This window comes from Labrus mixtus, chromosome 2 (assembly GCF_963584025.1).
Source record: "Labrus mixtus chromosome 2, fLabMix1.1, whole genome shotgun sequence".
Lineage (NCBI taxonomy): Eukaryota > Metazoa > Chordata > Actinopteri > Labriformes > Labridae > Labrus > Labrus mixtus.
Window position 1 is genome coordinate 3,810,861 of NC_083613.1, and position 19,757 is coordinate 3,830,617.

General features: G+C 38.5%; 1 protein-coding gene across 4 annotated transcripts in view; it reads left to right on the top strand.

The window, feature by feature from the left end:
- The first annotated feature begins 2,692 nt into the window (after window positions 1-2,692).
- rptor (regulatory associated protein of MTOR, complex 1) overlaps window positions 2,693-19,757 on the top strand; it is a 176,147-nt gene continuing 159,082 nt past the window's right edge. For all 4 annotated transcript variants that reach the window (XM_061047764.1, XM_061047782.1, XM_061047773.1 and 1 more), the window contains exons 1-2: window positions 2,693-3,149; window positions 5,643-5,817. In XM_061047764.1, coding sequence (XP_060903747.1) covers window positions 5,650-5,817 — 168 coding nt within the window. In that variant the 5' untranslated portion in view covers window positions 2,693-3,149; window positions 5,643-5,649. The remainder of the gene's footprint in view (window positions 3,150-5,642; window positions 5,818-19,757) is intronic.

Genomic DNA, 19,757 nt, shown 5'->3' on the forward strand with positions numbered 1-19,757 from the left:
TCTCAATTAGTCGGTCGTGACATTTCTTGGAGCTGTTTAATTGCATAATCAACATGTTTCCCAGTTTGCTCTCGGTCAACAAAAAGATTTGCTCTGTGGCCTTAATGACTCGAATCAAGCAGGGCACAGTCTGTGTTGGACACGAATAACAATGCGATGCTGAGATGACTAACAGCTTTTCTTTGGGCTGTCTGCTCATCAGAAAACATGAAAATGCCACGCCAGATGGATGGAGCATGGAAATATCCCCCTCAGTGCGTTTGCCAGCGCAGCAATCATTGCTGCTGCCTCTTGGCTTACCACACAAACAGCAAAGGGGAAATCTGGTGTGCAAGAAACACATAGGTACATCCTCCCAAATGTGTTCATCTTTCCTCCCAGTCCCAGTGTCCACTCAAGGTGGAGGGGGACAATTCAATCTCCTAGGTGTGATAGAGGTGGGGACCCTAGGATAGCTGATAGCGAACAGAGAGAGAACAAGACAGAGGAGATTTGTCCACGTTTTCCTCCTTCTTGTAGAAAATGGGATGACTTTGGGCTGGAGCTGCTCCAAGAGTGAAATCAGACAGATGCAGGAAACTAGAAAGAAAATCCTGTTTCCAAGGATTGATTGCAACAAGGTTAAAGAAAGAGCAAGAGAGAAACAGAGCCTGATGGATGGATGAAATCGTGGAAGTGAGTGTTTCAAAAGAGGAAGCTTTGTCATCGTGTGATCCTCAAATGGGAGGCTGATAGACCACTGACTCCTCCTCATGAAGGAACTGGAGAACTGAAAGGAGATGTGGTACATATCGAAACAGGGAGATCTAGATGTGTCAGAGGATGACATAATATGTGAATACTGAAAGCTGAATGAAGAGGAAAATGAAATTAATTTCATTTCATATTGTTCCCCCTATAATGATTTACGAGAACTGTTGTATAAAAAAGTTCATGTACCGTACTTAGACTCCATTAATATGGAGAAAGGTCCTTTGATTTATAGTGTTTTTGCTTTGTCTGAATATCTTTTTAAAGTATGGGAAATGAGGAGAAAAGTAACTTATAACAGATACATTTCTCAGCCTTTATTTAATATAATTAATTGGTTTATTTACTGGATCAGATGTAAACTGGAATTAATGAACAAAGATTAATTTGTATTTGTATACTGCGCAGGCGACTTGTATCAGGGGGCTGTGTTGGTATAGCCTATCTATATATATCTATGTATATAATATACATTATACACATTATATACAAAGGGCAAGCTGTTCAGGAAATTAATATATGGAATGAAACTTTGAATATATTGAATGAAGTCTGTAGTGTTATTTCAGCTGACATCTCAGTAAGAGACTAAAAAAATCCCTAAAGATGGATGCACAAAGTGCGCTCAGCAATGTTTTGTTGAGCATTACTACTCTTAAGCAGTAAAAGTGTTCCCATAATTGATTAACTTCAAGGTGACGCATTCTACATTCTATATTATTAATATCATTTTGAGTATGAACAGCTGTTTCAAAAAAGTTTTGATGTTCAAAAAAGTATTGGTATATTTCAGCTGATGTCATTTTGCAAAACCAGCATATTCAGCAGGGTGTCTTTTTGATGACAACAATATATTCAGACTTCATTCAATATATTCAAACTTCATTCAGTATATTCAGACTTCATTCAATATATTCAAACTTCATTCAATATATTCAGACTTCATTCAATATATTCAAACTTCATTCAATATATTCAAACTTCATTCAATATATTCAAAGTTTCATTCAATATATTCAGACTTCATTCAATATGTTTAAAGTTTCATTCAATATATTCAGACTTTATTCAATATATTCAAAGTTTCATTCAATATATTCAAAGTTTCATTCAATATATTCAAAGTTTCATTCAATATATTCAGACTTCATTCAATATATTCAAAGTTTCATTCAATATATTAATTTCCTGAATGGCTTGCCATATACATTTTTAACACATATATGTAAGGTCATATAGTGAAAGTGTGGTAAAACACAGAAACAATTCACAAAAACATTCACATAACTCACATATGCTGTAGTTTAATTTTATTATGAGTATACCAGCCTAGACTGTTTAATTGTAATAAAATAAAAGGTTTGCAAACATTAAAAGTCTAGTGACAAACTGGAGCAAGTTGTAGCCTGCTTATGGAAGCCCATTTCCGCCAGTTAAAAAAATAAAAATTTAAAAAATTTGGCTTTGTTGAAATAATGAGATAAAAAGTCAAAATAATGAGATAAAAAGTCAAAATAATGAGATAAAAGGTCAAAATTTTGAGATAAAGATCAAAATTTCCTCTTTGTTTATTGTGTCCCTTGCTCAAGTGGTTTATTCCGTGACTTCTGCTCCAGGGGCCTGTATATACATTCCTTGAATGTAGTCTTCAATGTGAATGCCATGCATCCTTGAATGTCATAATTATGACTTTATTATCTCATAATTTCTCATAATCTTCTAACCCTAACCCATTTTTTTTAACTAGCAGAAATGGGCTTCCATACCTGCTTCATTATTGTCAATGAAAACAATATGATGGGTTTTATTCGTATAATGAAATATAGGATAATTGCCTGAATCCACATGCTATGGGTTTTTACATGGCCTTGGTATGTGTGTTTATATTTTGGTGTGTGATAGTAACAACAGCGGTGACGTCATGACAGCCTCGCCGCCCCAACAGTGCATTCTGGGTCCAACCCAAGATGGCTGCGCCCTTGCAGAAGTGCTGAAGAAGTGCCTCTCCGGAGCCATTCTCGGAATTGTGTCTGATTTCAGCAGAAACCGTTGCCCCAAATAAGCTACCAGGGTCGCTGGTTTGTAAAAAAAAAAGACCATACGACCCCAGTTCATCGACAATTGTGGTCGGTGCTTCGTGTGGCTGTGGCAGACTGTCCGTGTGAAGATGGGCCTCGTCTCCAGCCCCTTCCCATAGCGAAGAGCCGTGGGGAGAGGAGCCGCAGATTCCCATGCAAACACGCACCCGTCCAGCTCGGATTTGACGGGTTTGACATACTTTACAGGCTGTGGACGCTGCCCTACAATTTTTTGACTAGGATTGTGTGTGCGACCGTATCTGTCATCGTCCGGAGACGGAGAGGTTCCTCAGCCGGGGTCGATAATCCCACCGCACCAAGGTCTGCATGCCTCTCTCCACACAACTAGCGCCATTTCTACACATCTGCTCACTTTCACGTATCCCCCCGACTCACGTTGTTTCACTAGCAACCTGGAAAAAAGTTTTAAATAGCACTAGCCTCTCATGCACTTTGACAGCTGACAGAGAAACTCAGAGGCAGCCTCAGGGAGAGAGCTGTCACATTAGCCGCGCTAGTCAAGCTAGCACTTAGCTAGCTAACCGGGTTATTATGCTAACTGTCCCACCAGCTGTTCGCTATTGAACAGAATAGAATAGATGTTTATTTCCATTTTCACAAGTACAGGACAGTACAGGTACATTGGAATTTTTGTGCGTTTCTCCCTGAGTCAGCTTCTACAAAAAAAAGTTAAAATTATATATAAAATAGAATAGCATTATAAGAAAAACAGAAGAGTAGAAAAGTTAAAAAAAAAGTAAAAATAAATAAGTTGTAGTAACAGCTAAGTGATTTAAATAAACTGTACAGAAGTTATACACTGTATTAAAGCAAAGATATAATACATATATATATATATATATAAAAAGGGGAACACTGTACAATGAAATGAAAATATAAATAAGTTTTCTTATTGCACTTATTATCTCTTATTGCACCTGAGGTTATTGCACACATATTTTTCACATTATATAATTGCACAAGAGCTCAGTATGTGAAGTAAAGTTTAACTTAGCCTTGCCGTATTAACATTATTTTAGGCGCACCTGCATAACAAATGCACAGCTGGCTTTTCATATGCTGCTTGAGTATTGTTCACAAGGCTAATTTGAGCCCTACATGACATGATTAATGTGATGCTCTCAGAGGGAGTGTGATAGTAACCCGGATGCTACACTTCAGAGTCGTACAGGTGCTTAATTCAATTCAAAAAACTTTATTTGTCCCCGGGGGGGCAATTCAAAGGCACACAGAGCAGTAAATTAACAACAGAGCAGGTAGACGAAACATGTTAACCTAAATATAAAGTGTCAATTTAAATACAGCTTAAAGCTTAAACTTAACTTCAAAATATAAAAGAGTAGATATAAGTGGACAGTGATCGGACTAACAGATGTAAACAGATGTAAACAGAACTATGTTAAGTAGTGACCAGAAGTAAACAGAACTATGTGCAGTAAACGAGAAATAAATATATATATATACAGAGCTATGTGCAAGTAATGATCCCCAAGTCGATGATGATGCAAGTCATGTGTTTAAAGTTAAAGTTCAGTATTGTACTGAATAAATGCAGATGGAAGTCTGTTAGGTTTCAGTTTTAAGAATTATTGTTGGCCTTTTTGTGCCTTTAATGGAGAGATAGGACAGTGGATAGAGTCTGAAATCAGGGAGAGAGAGTGGGGAATGATATGCGGGAAAGGAGCCACAGGTGGGATTCGATCCCACCAGATAGGTTTCAGTTTTGTTTTGTATTCAACCAGTTGCTTCACAACTGCGCACTAAATATGACTTCTAACCATAATCATTAGTTAAGAAATATTAATCTATGGATTTCTGTGGCAGCAAAACTCACTCTTCTTTGAGAAAGAGTTAAAGTCATTACTTCATAAAAGTTCACAGAGTCCAATCCTCTGTTGTGTGAGGATTTCAATGCCTAAAGTTTGATTTTGAGCAATAGAAATATTTCTTTGCAAAACATTTTTCCTGAAGTCTGCAGAAGCCATATTCTCACACTTGTCTAGTAGAATACAGGTACAATCTTGATTTAAAACAAGAACTAGAAAATACAAGTAAGTTATAGTAGAGGTGCTGGAAGAACATGATTTATGAAAAAAGTCAATATGGAGGTATGTTGGTTGTTGCATAATGTGTGTGATGGCTAGAACTGATGTCTTAATGTTTTGATTTTATTTATTTATTTGTATTGTGGTTGGGTATGCACATCCAATGCACATCCAATACACCTGCAGTTGTTCACATAGTCAACACTGTTGTGCAGCCACAAAATCTGTCCTTCTGGCCACTAGCTGTGTCATAGGATGGAACTACAGGCTGTGTCAGCTTGGATTTGTAGTCCCCCTCCTTCACTTACATGATGAACTGTCGGTTAAGTTACTCTATGAAGAACAAATATTTGATTCCAGAATTATGGAGGAGGATACATGACACAGTATTTTGGCTAACTCCGATTTTCAGGCATATTTATACAAGCCAAGTATACAGCTGAAGAGCAGCAGAGCGAGATTGGGGGCTGTGATTGAACATATACTTGTAGGCACTACTGGCCCAGCTCCTAGAACACGCATCGTTCCAAGCAACAACAATATCCAACAAGGCAATTTAAAGGCACTTCAGTCAGTATTCATAAATTCATAGTCTCCTGACAAAGAGCAAAGTGGTAGTGGAACGTTGTGAAAGTTTAAATATTCTTTTTCATGCCTTTTTTTCCCATTTAATTTTTAGTGAATGCAAGTTTCCCACCATAGTAAGAGGGTGATAATCTGTGGTACTAAAATGAGCTTTCCCCTGCAGGGCCCTGATGAAAATGGACTCAGACTTGCTTCACTCGCCGGCCGTGGGCCTGGCAGAGGAAGAAGAGGCTGACATGAATGACTGGAAACTACCCCTGGCCTTCATGAAGAAACGGCACTCAGAGAAGATTGAGGGCTCCAAGGCCTTGGCACAGAGCTGGAGGATGAAGGACAGGGTAATTTTTCTGCTTATCTATGTGTGAAAGGGATACAGCGGGTTTAGGATGCTCCCTGTGCTGTGGTTTGAGTTTGTAGGAGCTCTGTCGGACTACCGCATGCAGAGTTACAGAGGGAACTACATTACATCTGAGTTGGAAATGATGATAGTTTTTGTCAGAGTATCTCAGACAAGCTGCAGAGTCAAACAGTGAACAGTTCAACACATTGTTCTTGGTCTATTCAGGGGATCTTTAAACTACAAATTTGGAAAAAGTAGGCTCTAAAATGCAGTGCATGCTACTGTACATATCAACATAAAATTTTCACATAACTTTACTCCCCACTGTCAGACAGCTGCCTTCATATACATGTATGCAAAAAATGGGGCAAAATCATTTTGTCTCTGTAGTTAAAGGATGTAAAGCTCCAAAGCTGAAAGGAATTGGTGGACTTTTTAAAATTGTTTTTACTTTTTGCAAGTTAAATGAGTTAAGTAACATCAGTCATATTGGTCCAGTGTCCACTACATATTAAAATACAACAGAATTGTAAAAAAAAAAAGTGTAGAACAGAGGTCTTCAATTGAAATTCAACAAGGTCTGATTCAAAGATGTTCCTAAAGCGGAGGTCTGGAACATCCGAATGTCTCACTTGTGATATGATCCAGTGCTTTATATTTTGAAGGAGCCTTGTAGTTGTGTCAACGTCTGTAGGCAGTCCCAACTGACTATCAAATCATATAAAAATCAGACTTCAGCATAGTCACAGAGAGACACCTGTCTCTGCTGACTCCTCCGTGTGTATCTGTATTCTCACACCAGGCATTTGAACTCCCAGTGCCTTGTCTCAGTAAATACTTTGATCGACTGTGCGTGTGTCGATTTCAAACATATGCATTCATCTGTGACTTCCTTTCCACTGAAAAACCTCCACCTTGTAAGGCGAGAAAAAGCTGCACTGTGTAATATAGACTACAATTAAAGCATCAAAAGCTGCACTGTTTAAAAAAAGAAAGAAACACTCTTCAAATTAAACCTGGGTGCATATAGGACTGGACCTGAATCCGGATCTGAACTGGTGTTGGCTATTCTGTGATACCTGCCTGGTGCAGAGAAAGGAAATCAAAAATGGTCTTGGTGGGATGTAAGCATTATGTAGCCCTTGGCATCTGAGGCTTCAGAGTGTAAAAAGACAGAGAACCTCAAAAACTTGTGCATTAGGAAACAGATCTGTCAGATCAACAGATGCTTTGGTGTGCACTGAGAGGACGTCACTCTTCATACATTAAGGACACATTGACAAATCATCGGCTACCCTCCTCTTTATTGTCCTGCCAATTCTTTTATTCTGCTGAAGGCTTCCCTTGCTACGCTCTGACAGAAGATCCTAAAGCTTGTCCTCATGAAAGTGTTGCAGGCTCTTATAAAGCAGCTGTTTGATCCGCTGCAGGCCTACAACCTGATTCTTCGATTGCCTAATTGTTACAGAGGGCTACATATATAATGATTTTATGCATAACATGAAGAAAAGCTGCACCTGTTGTAGAAATTCACCCAGATGAAAATGTAACACCTCTATGCTGTTAGGACATCAGTAGAATTACTGTACAGTGCCCACTTAAGTGTCAAGCTTCAGGGAAGTGTTGAATGAGACGGCATCATTGAGTGTGACTATTTATTTGAAAGAGGTAATGGAGGCAGGCTGGAAATGGGCATTCCCATCAGAAAGTCATGCTAAATCAACTGTGTAACATTTATCATTGCTCCAAGTCTTTTCAGGCTAGAATCCCTCACTTGTAATTGCGTAAGAAGAAAGTGTCCCTTCACATCTCTGTGCTCAGAGAACTGCAAAGACAGAGCGTGTTTTGTGTTTCTTGCAGGAAGAATTTGGCTTTGAACTCTGCCCTGGGGTTACATCCATCTTTTAAGGGGGCAGATCTTCCACAAAGACGTTTTTTAAAACTCTTTTCAAAAGTAATCCTTTCTCGAGTAAAATGATTAAGATATGAATAGGGGTGAAAGAGGAGACGTTTTAGACTGGAGTTTTGGATGTTATGATTGAAATACTTCAAATTAAATAGTTTATATGAATGTGATTCATTTCTAATACAGGCAAATTATTATTATTTTTGCTTATTGCAAAAAAAAAAAGTTGCACATGTTGAATGTTACAGCATTTTAATGACCCAAGATGTAAGATATCTACTGAATTAAATCATAAAATGACCTTACTATATCATCAGACATTAAGGATACGGGCTATGTTGAAGTGATGGTTTCTATGGCAACAACACAGCAGCCAGTATGTCTAAGTTTCGATTCCGGTGCGGAATGGTTTTATATTTGTTTTGACCACAGAAGTAGGCCAGAAAGGTGGTAAAACTAAGATAAATATTTGAGATGCTTTTGAAAAAAGAAGAACGCAGAAAGATTTCAAGACCGGTGCAGAGCTGGCTAAACACTGAAGCTTCCGTGCCACATAGAAACCTGCAAGCACATCGACTCTAGATTAGGACTGCTGTACCCATTTTATAGAAAGTAGAAAATAGAAAGGCGATTACAGATAAGAATTTGCTCTTATTCATCCAAAGATGCATGGCTCAGTAGTAGAGTCGGCCGTCTCTCAACCAGAAGGTAGGGGGTTAGATCCCCAGCTCCTGCAGCCAGATGTACGATTTGTCTTTGGGCAAGACACTTAACCCCAAATGTCTGCAACGCTGCTTTGTTGGTGGCGTATGAATGTGGACAATTTAAGAACCTCTGCCCTCAGTGTGTGAATGTGTAGGTGTGACCTGCGGTGTAAAAACGCTTTGAGTAGTCAGAAGACTAGAAAAGCACTATAAAAGCTCCCTCATGTCCATTTACCATTTAGACTTGCTCCTATAATCTGATTTAATCATATTTATAAAGCAACTTATCAACAGGTCACCTGGTTAAACTTGATTCATCATAATACAAAGACATTATTCTCTGAAGATGTTAGCATTTTTCCGTTTTGCTGTGCTGCTTTTGTTATTATGAATCAAAGACAAATCTCAAAATCAGGTTTATAACAGTGAGATGGCTCCCCAGAAGGGTAGGCCTTTTTTTCAGGGTGATTATATACAGTAGCTGACCTTTTACTGCTTTTTCTGAATCGAACTGACTGGCTGCTTCTTTTCGCTGTTAGAATATGGAGCGAGTTGGTATGAACAGTTTAGCCTGGTGAGAGAGGTGTGCAGTGTGAGGCTTAAATGAAGGCTGTAAATGATGTTCTGCACTGTGGGAAATCAGAGGTCTTGCTGTTGAAGAGACATACACACACACACACACACTCTCTGAGAGTTGGCTCTATGAACACCGGAGGAGAGAAGGGGGATGTACAATTACAAGGCCCATTGGTGAAAGTGTGTGTGTGTGTGTGTGTGTGTCTGTCTGTGTGTGTGTCTGTGTGTGTGTCTGTGTGTGTGTCTGTGTCTGTCTGTGTCTGTCTGTGTCTGTCTGTGTCTTTGCTGCACCTGCCAAGTGGATCCATGATAACAGTTTTCAAATACTTATCCTCAATGAATACCTATCAGTGTGGTGCTGTATAAAGTTCAGGGTCAGGGCCAGCAGATGACAGGTTGTTCTTTTAAGGAATAAAAAGGTGCTGTGTTGATCAGAAATCTCTCAAGAAAGAATGCAGGATTATTATTGATGGTAATGTCACAAGCATTCAAAGAATCTCAGATGCTTTTCCTTTTATTGAGCTGTCAGACCAGAAGTGTGAAATTAAAGCAGTCAGCTTGACAACAACTGAATCAGTGGGGAAAGGTTTGCAATTATATGGAATGAATTTAATTATCTCTTATTTAAAGTAAAAGTATAAAAAAAATGAAATCAGGCAGGAGTCGCTTTAATTAGTTGCTTTAGACTTATTTTTTTACTCTCTCATAAATGGGTCAACTTAGAACACGACACCTGTATGTTGTGATAAAGAAACATGGACCTTGACCTGTTCAGATAATTCATGCTTGTTCAGGTTTTCACCATTATTGACCCAGAAGTTGCATTTGTTCTTAACATGTTGCCTTAAACACTTTTTCTGAAACTATAAATTGTAATAAAAGCTTGGCATTTTCATTTCAGAACATAATTTGTTGATTTTTTTCCGTTTATATTTTGGAATACTTTAACTTGGAAACAGTGCACAAATAGCCCCTGCTTGCACTTTGATTAACTATTTCCCTGCTCATCAATACACATTGGGGATCTGAGAGAGTTGTAGCAAAAATCAGGGAGAGAATCAGAATCTTAAAGTAGATGTAGAGAAGGAGCTTGACTGTGAGGACGTGTCTTAAGCCAGAGAACAGGGTATCTAATTATAGTTTAAGAAAAAAGTTAACCTTAAGTATTGACCTTGAATATTATATGTTGTGTAAGATCTAATTTTATTCAAAACGCCACGAGACAGATTTCTGAGACAAGCAAACCCAGAAACCATTCATGCCCTGTCTCACAAACTTAATGCTGGTATTTATAATGAGAAGAATATGTGATGAGGATGTGAGCTTCTTATACAAGCGGTGCCTGATCACAGCTGTTCTGGAGTTGGAAAACTTCACTGATGCAACACAGTTGAAAGAAAAGTGCCCCTCTTCTTTGCCCTTCTGGCTATTGAAAGGTCTGAATGGAGCGGATTAGAAACACATATTGATATGCAGACAGAAGTTTAAAGGTGTTTCTATGAGGACTGTGTGAGTACCCTCAGTTCAACAGTAATGATGGTTTATAAATCAGAACCTTAGGTTACCTATGGCTTCCTACTGACAAAATGAATGCGTACAGGCTTTGAGTTAATGCAGAGTTCTACATTTGAGTTTTATGCAAGTGGTCCTAGGGGGGTTTAAAAAAAAGCCTTGTACTGCCTCTAAGCTAGATGTAAACAGCCCTACCTGCTGGCATACACTCAAACTTTTCTGTCCCTACCTGTTTTGTGTCTCAGTCCCCTGCGGAGCTGTAAGGTACATGACGTCAAGAGAGTGGTGTGACGTAAACTTGAAACAAACTTTACGTCAAACCCCCTCCCTTTGCCCTTTCGTCCCAGTCCACTGTCCTGTCAGACACAGAAAAGGTGTAGCTGAGGCTTATTTTTAGGACAGTGTGCGTGTGGGAACTGTCCAGCTCTTTGAGCGTGAAGGTGGATCAGATCCGATTCTTCTTGCCAAAAAACAAATGGGAAAATGTCTTGGTGGCAGTTTTGTGGAAAGAGGCAGAAGGGCAAGCAAGACATTAGAGTGGGATGAATAGAAGAATGTACCCTGAGGAAGCGGGTGTGAGCAACAAGCAGCAGAACAGACAGTTACAAAGTAGTAACTTAAACTTCACTGTAAACTGGCATTGACCTTGTTAAACACTCACTTTGTAGCGTTTATGGTGAAATCATGAAAACTGTAGTTTATTTACAATATTTTACTTTATTAACTTTACTGTATTGGACCCGGTTTTAATGTACATCCCACTCTGGGATGTAGAGCTTAAAAGGTGTTTTCCATGTTTTCCTGCTGGGTCCCAGGATTTTGTACAAACGCAGGCAATCTGATAACCTCTTCCTGAATAACCAACAACTGACCAGAGGATTCCTTTTTTCAAGACAAAAACTAAATATTAAAATCCCTATTTACTACATATAAGCAACAGCTAGCGTTGGCCTGCATGTACGGTTTAAAAGTTTTGATAACAGCCTTTGAACTTCTTGACAAGGCAGAGTGTGACCTAAGAGTATGAGAGCTGTTGTATGAATGTGATGATTTATTTTTCATTAACAGTAAAGACTGTTTTCTGTCTTATTTGAAGTCAGAGAAACTAGCACAATGAGTTTCATTATAACTGTGACTCACAGTTACTGATACAGATACTATATCATGGTATTTTAGTATTTGTTAGCAGTGACTGCTGCCTTTGTCTTTTTTGTGCCCACAGAACTGGGATTAGTATTAGGTCGAACACTTTGTTACAGCAGGATGTGTCAAAAATGAAAATAGCTTGTAGGGGTTGTAAAAGATTTTAGGATGGAGCCCATCAGTTCATTGGTCTTTTTAGGGTTTTTGATTCTTACACAGGCTCAAGGAAGTCTTTTAGTTTAAGAAGGACTGGCAATTTATGTTTATGTTACGATTGTTTAAAGGCCTTTTATTAGGTGGACATCACACATGATTTTTGCAGTTTGCCAGATGATCTCTTACTTGCACCACTGTGGAAAACTGGTGGTCATTGACTAACAAATGTTTGCAAACACACGATTCATTTACAATTCTCTGCCTGCTGGTTTTCACACATACATTGCTTACTGTCTTTTTCGATTTAGGAATAATGAAATCAATACGTCATCAATATCCAAGCCCATTGTAATAATGTGGAAACAAGACAGGCGGTCTGTGCCGCTTTATCTTCCGCATCATTAGTGAATACAATCAATGTACACAGCTCATTAGGCAGTGCATATAGACTTTCAGCCATCGAGGCATGAAAACTAAATTTATTTACAAGGTAATAAGAGAAAAAACACGGGAGTGTTTTTTATTAGGCAGTGCATATAAAAAAAGACACGGGAGTGTTTTTTACATTGTTATTCAATTATAGCAGCAGGATCGCTGTAGTGACGCTGTGGGAATCAGCCTGATTAAAGACTATTTGTTAGCAAGCTCCCAGCTTACTGAGCTGGACTTGACCTGACTTCTGACCTCCCTTTCTGTTTTCTCCTCTTGTCTTACAACACCTGTGTCAGTTCTCGAAGAGTTTCATTTATCCTGTGACAATGTGTGGTTTTGGGTGCCCATTAGTTCCATGAAAATGATCTCAGCTCTCATTTCCTCTTTGTGCCATTGTAATTAGGGAAAGGAAAATACTGATGTCTTTCATTGGGAATAAAAATGAATACATTAACTCTCTTCCTTCCAGTACAAATAGATGTTGACACTTTGCAAACCTTTAATGTATGGTTTTCATTTAATTGATAAGATTCACTATACTTCAATACTTTCAATACCACGTGTTTAAAATTATACAATCTTTATTTTTTAAATCCAAAGATGCTGCCAGCTAGAGAGAGCAGTTTCAGTCCATTTAACTTCACAGTGCTCATGTATATACTTTATTATATATTATATATGTATAATACTGTAAACCTACTAGCAACTCACAAAGATGTTTACCAGTATGTCTTTTACAAACAGCCACAGCACTGTCTGAGATGATACTGTAACGTTACTGAAACCCGCTGATGTATTTGTGCACTCCACCAACATTTTCAATAATGAAATACAAAAAATGAACCAATATTGGACTTTTTGAGAGGATCACCATTTATTGAATGTTTTACCGTACATAAGAATAGCTGTGATTCAGGATTGCTAGAGACAATGGAGAAAGTGTGATCAAACCAGGAGGAGACTATAATATCAGACTTTCAGCTCAACCTTTAAGTGTTTGTTTCAAGCATGCTTAATAACAAGGCACCTGCTGCTGATACAGGAATCTGATGTCATGCTTTTGGCAAAATAGTTGTCATATAAATCATGAAGGAACACTCCTGGAGCACACGGTCAATTCAGCAATTTTAATATGGTGTCAAAAAAAACACACTGATGTTTGGACACAGCAGGTGTCTTCCTCAGAGTCATCAGAGAGCTTTTCTGTTGACTCTGAGGAAGACACCTGCTGTCTCCAGTGTGTTTGCACCGTTTTAAAATTGCTGAATTGACAGCGTGCTTTAGGAGTTTTCCTTCATGCTCTGATTAAATGCCCCTGTTCTGAGACGCACCGGTTTGTAATGTTCGTCAGCTGAAGCCCGGATTCCCCTGCTTAGATGTCATATACAATTTCAGAACCCCCCAATAAGCTCTGTCTATAAAGGCAGTTTTTGTTGCCACTCGTGGGTTGTTTCTCAGCTTGACTTTTTGGACTTGACTCGTCTTTATTTTTCACATTTTCACTATGAAATATCCGGTCAAATAAAGTCTTTTATTACTTTTTTTTTTCTTCCTTGGTTGGTGCCTTTGTTTTTCTTCCCTAATGAATTTCTTTGTTCATCACACTTTATGAACTTCAGAGCACTCTGGACTCTCTCTTTTTTCTATAAAGCTCTTTTTACATATTTGTAGAGTAGTTCCAATTAACATGCTGTTAGCTTTTTTCTGGATCTTAGGCAGAAATGTCTTATATTTGACTTGTCCCTGCCAGCTAGTAACGGCACACCTAGAGGAGATCGACGCCCATGCCATTGTAATAACCTTCATTTATTGGGAGCCTAACAAATGGGATAATCAGGGGCCATTGATCGACGCAGCAAGCGGTGCTGAAGGCTGCATGAGATTGTTAAGAGGGTGGAGGGAATAGGCTGGGAAGTCCCCTGGAGTCCCATGCGGTTATTAATGAGAGCTGGATGGCAACCAATTATACAGCCACGCTCATACAGGACGACATGCACACACGATCACACTCATACAATGAATCTCTTTCTCTAACCCGCCTTTTCTTGCCCATGGGTCTCATTCTCTTTCAGAGCCATCACTTTCTTACACTGAGTATCACTTTTGCAATGGGTCAGACTTCATGTTCTGAAAAGCAAAGTGTTGTACAAACACATGCTCATTTTAGCCAGTGCCGTTTGACAATCTGTCTCTTTTCACTGTCCTCCTCCTTTCTCCGCACTCATTGATTGATTATTGGAAAATCAGTATGGTTCAGGATACCTGTTCAAGAGTGCTTTAAGGCACTCCTCTCAAGAGCTCAAAATGAGAACCCCTCTATTTGCCATACTTTGCTCTTTTTACCCTTTACTTCTGCTTATAACGCTCTTCTTCTCTGAAATTAGCATTATTTAACTGTTTGTTTTTCTCAAAGATTATTGTTCGGCCTTAAGCTGCTATTGAATTGGAATGCTGAAGATGGTCGATGATTTTGCCTCTGGGGGATCTGCTCTACTGCTCAGTGCTGTTGGTTTATCTCTTAAGTATTATGACATACTCCATTGCTTGAAAAATACCTCATTTAAAATATAGATAACCAATTGTAATCATTTGTAACAGTTGTGATCCAATTTATTCATTTGAGTAAGAAAGAAAAAAATAAAAATAAATAGAAGGTAGACTTGCTAGTTTCTTTCAACTATTCCATGGTCTTCATGAGCTGATGTAGTTATGTCAAGGATGTCATAAATGATGTAAAAACAACAACAAAAATCCTCTGGTGATGAAGGCTGGAAGAAGTTTAAAAGCCAAAGTAAAAGCTTGTCTTGGCCTTCATGGCTTTATTAAATATTTTCTAATTTCAATTATATTTTCCCCCTAACTCTTATAAAATAGGTTTATAAAAACCAGCGTGTTACACATTGGTTTGTGGAGCATTGTTTTAAAGCCTTAAATTAGATCTTTGGCCATTTGCTAAAAAAGTCCAATTTAAGGCCATTGTCTTTTTTGAGTCTGAAGTGAACATACATGAAATAGTATAGAATATAATTACTTTATTGATCCCAAACTGGGAAATTGTGGCGTTTTACAGCAGCAGGTTGTCCAAACACACAATATTAGCAAAAAAACACAATATAATATTAAATACAAAGTAAATAAGTACTAAAAATATCAAAACTAAGAATGAGGATATATACATCCAGGATTTAACTAAGCATTACTAGTCTTAATTAAGAAAAAAATAAATACAACATACTTTGCTGGAGAAGGTGAAGGTGAATCCCATAGATATCCACCTTACAATCAAAATAACCACGGCCTCATTTATGTTTAACTTTGAAAGAAATTGATAAATGTTTATTTCTGTTGAAACTTCGGCATTTTAATATTGGGCCTTATAGTGATCGATTGACCTTGTTTTGAACCCAGCCCTTAGTGGCAGTTTTAGGAACTGCAGTTTTTCCCACTTTAACCTGGATCCTTTTTTAAGCCTAGAAGGTTGCAGTTTGGTTTGAACAGCTATTTAGTTGTTATTAGTAGTAAGTTATTTCACAGTTGAAAACCCATTTATATTGATCGCCACAGCCATATGAACAAGGTCCGAGGTCTGACGCTTCCCTCAGTATAAGAACTAATTAATATTTCCTTCCCAGTGGACTTTACCTGCCAGTAATTTCTAAAACTGTTGATTAATGAACTTGCTTCTTGTTTTTGTTTTCACTGCTTTTGTTTAAAATGTGCATGAGGTAATATAGGAAATAAACAAGCAGATAATTCATTGAGAATGACGTGGACCACATCTGTGCACCGTTACACTCAAACGCAACGTTGTACTGAGATGATGAGCTCGAACAAAAAACCCCACTACCCACCATTTATCTGTATTATTCTTATGCAAATTAATTTCTGATGTATTATAAATATCCCGTGTTGCGTGCTGGACGGAAACAAATAATTTAATCAGGGTGCTTCATGTTAGGATGTTGATTATCTTCCCGTCTTTGAGCCTCTTAATTGTAATCATGATGAGCCCCAACGTATCATCACTGTGGTGCCAAGTTATCGACTGTTCTTCAGTACTTCTTTCTGTTGCTTTTCTCTATCTTGAGTTAAAAAATATTGCTCTTTGTCGACTTAAAAAAATTGAAATGATAGCTTACCATCTCCTCTCTAGAGTCAACAGCTTTCATTGACATTTTACCCGCCATGACAGTAACATCTTTTCTCCCTCTCTGGACTGTGCGTTAATCTGTCTCCAAAGTGTGCTGTCATTTTAGCTGTTGTATTTTAAAGGGCAAACCTGCCAATTCTTTCCCGTTGGGTCTGTGTCATTCTTACCTCACTTTTAGATGTAAATGTCTATTCTCCCCCGAGATATTGGTGTAAATAATTTGTTGCCCCTGCAGATTGTAGGCACACTGAGGTACATACTTATATTTTGTAGTTTGCCCTTTTTTTTTACCCTTTTTCCCAATTTTATAAACCTTATTTTTAGAACAAGCTATTTGAATTCATACAATTGTATAACTTGTAATATGCTGGTCTTTCTTTCAGCTTTTAAGGATCTATCTACATCAAACCTTTTCTTGATGCCTCATAGAATAAATATTTTTATCAAGCGTCTTAACAAGAAGCAGCGCTATCCTCTGCTTTCCAAACATTTGATGTCTTCATTGAATTTTCTGTCACAGACATCCTGAGTGGTGTGTCAGGGGACGTACAATCATTCTAGGAAGAGAGAGTCGAGTTCTTCGAAGGATGAAAGAGGAAATCTTAACAGTATCTCCCATGAAACCTCATTGAGATTAAGATGTGGTGACTTGGGATGCTGTGATGAATAAGTCTCTTTTCTTAGCGTTCAAATGACTCTGAAGCCACCATTGGGTTTAAAGATATCATCACATAATAAGTTGGCAACAGACAAATGTGTGTCTGAGGCATCCTCTGCCTTCTCCCAGACATATGAAAACCTTGATGTGAGGGTCACATTTCTCATTTTGCCATCTGGCAATAGTTGTTGGACCAGGCTTCCACCTCTGATTTGAATAGTTTCCTTTGGAAGCTGACAGCTGCCTGTTGATTGATATTGATACATAGAAGCACATTTCCATACTTGACTATATCATGTTATATAGTAGAGCTGGGAGAAAAAGAACGCCTTGTTTTTCTGTAGCCCTGAGTCTTTCAGGTTATCAATAAAGCTATAACTCTTTGTTTTATTAAAGGGGAGATGTTCCATCTGTTGTTCCAGCCGAACTGACTCACCTCTGTGAGCAATTAGGACAGCTTGTTAACTAGCTTATGATCTCATGTAATGGACATTTAGTTTTTTTAAGGAAATACTGTAAAACAACAGCTGCATTTGATCGCAGTAATTTGATCTGTGGTTCTTTGTTTTGGGTTGGCACTGATTGCCTAGTGTAAGTGCACCCTTATTATGGTGCTATCATCACTTCAGACTTAGTCTTGTTTGGAAATGTCACCATAGTGTAAGATTGTAAATTCTGCTATGTAGTTGTAGTCTTGGTTTCATTTTCTGCTGTAATTAGAGTAACCTTTGCATGTAGCTGTGTGGAAAACTCTTGCAACCGTTCATTCATAAGGATAGGTTCATGACATACTCCATGCAGTAAGGAAAAGGGAAGGAGGTGAGGAGGTCAGGTGTTGATGTATGAAGCCATACGAAGCAGTGCTCCTGTGTGGATGCCTGTATGAGCCTTGTCCTGCCGAGTCCCACTAGCTCGCTGACCTTTTACTGTGTGGGTGTGGAAGCAGAGGGTGTATTAATTACCTTCCCAACAACAGCTCTCCTAAACCCCGGCCAGCAACAGGATGTCACACAACCCACTGAACACACTCTATAGGTCTACATTACACTCACACACAGGCAATCTTAAACTACCTGGAATAGGTCACTCGGCACAAAAGAGTTGACCTACATGGCAGTGTGCACATAGATTCTATAGCTCTTTATATACTGTATGTTTACTTAACCTAACCCTAACCATTTCCTCAGTACTGAGATTATTCAGCCTTGGGATAGGGGTTAGAGTTTGGGAAGCTAATTTATCAGCTTCAAATAATATTTATTAGTCTTACGGCAGTAAAAAAAAATTTAGCTTTGGAAAAAAAAGAAGCAAACAAACATGTTCCTCGAATTTTTGAATTGCCGGTCTAACCAAGAAGTAAGCTAGAGTACCTCACTATTTATAAAAACACATTTTTTTTAACTCAGAATTATGACAGACTGGCCCTAGACATGTCAAAGTCTTTAAAGAGCCCATATTGTGCCCTTTTTGGGGTTCATATATTTAATCTATGTACCTACTAAAGTATGTTCACAATACACTGTTTTCATGTACTGTCGCTCCATGCACAGGCTCTCTTCTGACTCTCTCTCTAAGGCTCTGAAGTGCCCACGTTCAGAGTCCCCACGTGTGCCAAGTCTGATCTGATTGGTCGGCCTGTTGGCTCTGCCGTAATTGGTCAGTCGCTCAGCATGGTTCTCGGAAATGTCCCGCCCCTTTTACCATATTAGGAATGCAGCCACTGGCTCCGTCCGAGGGTAGCAAAAACATTAGCACCTTAGCACTACTGTGCTACCGCAGGCTACGGCATATCGTGGGCGTGCTACAGAAGTTAACGGGCGTGCAACATGAGTTGCTGGGCTTGCCACAACGAGCCAATGGGCTTAGATCAGTGATCTCACACTGACAAGACGTCACACTGACAATTTTCTTTAGAGGGGGGCTAGAACCGAGCGTTACATGCAGCTAATGCTACAGCTAACAGGAGGACGTAGAAGAAGCCGTGTTTCCGCGGACTTTGAATTTTTTCTCATAGATGTGCCTAAACATGCACAGGACACTGGAAAACACACTAAAGAGCACATAAAACCAGAAAAAGCATAATATGGGACCTTTAATGTTTGGAAATGCGTGGTGAACATCAGCTCTCTGTCGATTTAATAAAAATAAAAAGAACATTTTAAGGTTTTGTTCTGAAGTTTGTCTATATTTGTTTGAAGCAAGAAAAAACTAGTATCCTGTCAGAAAGGTCAGCAGTGGTAACTTATTTTTTAAAAGGTATCGTAGTTTGGGATGACTAATACAATTGGGGATCAAGGGCATCAAGGTACAGTAACCCCTTCTTCTTTAACCCTTTTTGGGTATTGGTAAATTGTCGGTGTGTTACTTCGGAGAAATGCAACAGTATTAAGGAATTTCAGTGTGAGTGATAGATCCATGAGTTTGAAGGCTTATCAAATCAAAAATGACTGCACAACTATTGCAGTTGTACAACTGATGCAAGATTTACTGCTCTGGAAATGGCATTTGTTTGATCTTTGGTGTGAAGGTTGCAGAGTTTAATCCATGATATCTTCAATTTCATCCTTTTCATTCAATCTATTGTCTCTTCGTTTTCCACATATTCTGCATGCAAAGAAAATGCACCTTTTAGCATTTTCAATATTGTTTTGTATGAAATTAGATTTTAGTTTAACAGTTGTGTGGAAATGGTATTAAAGTC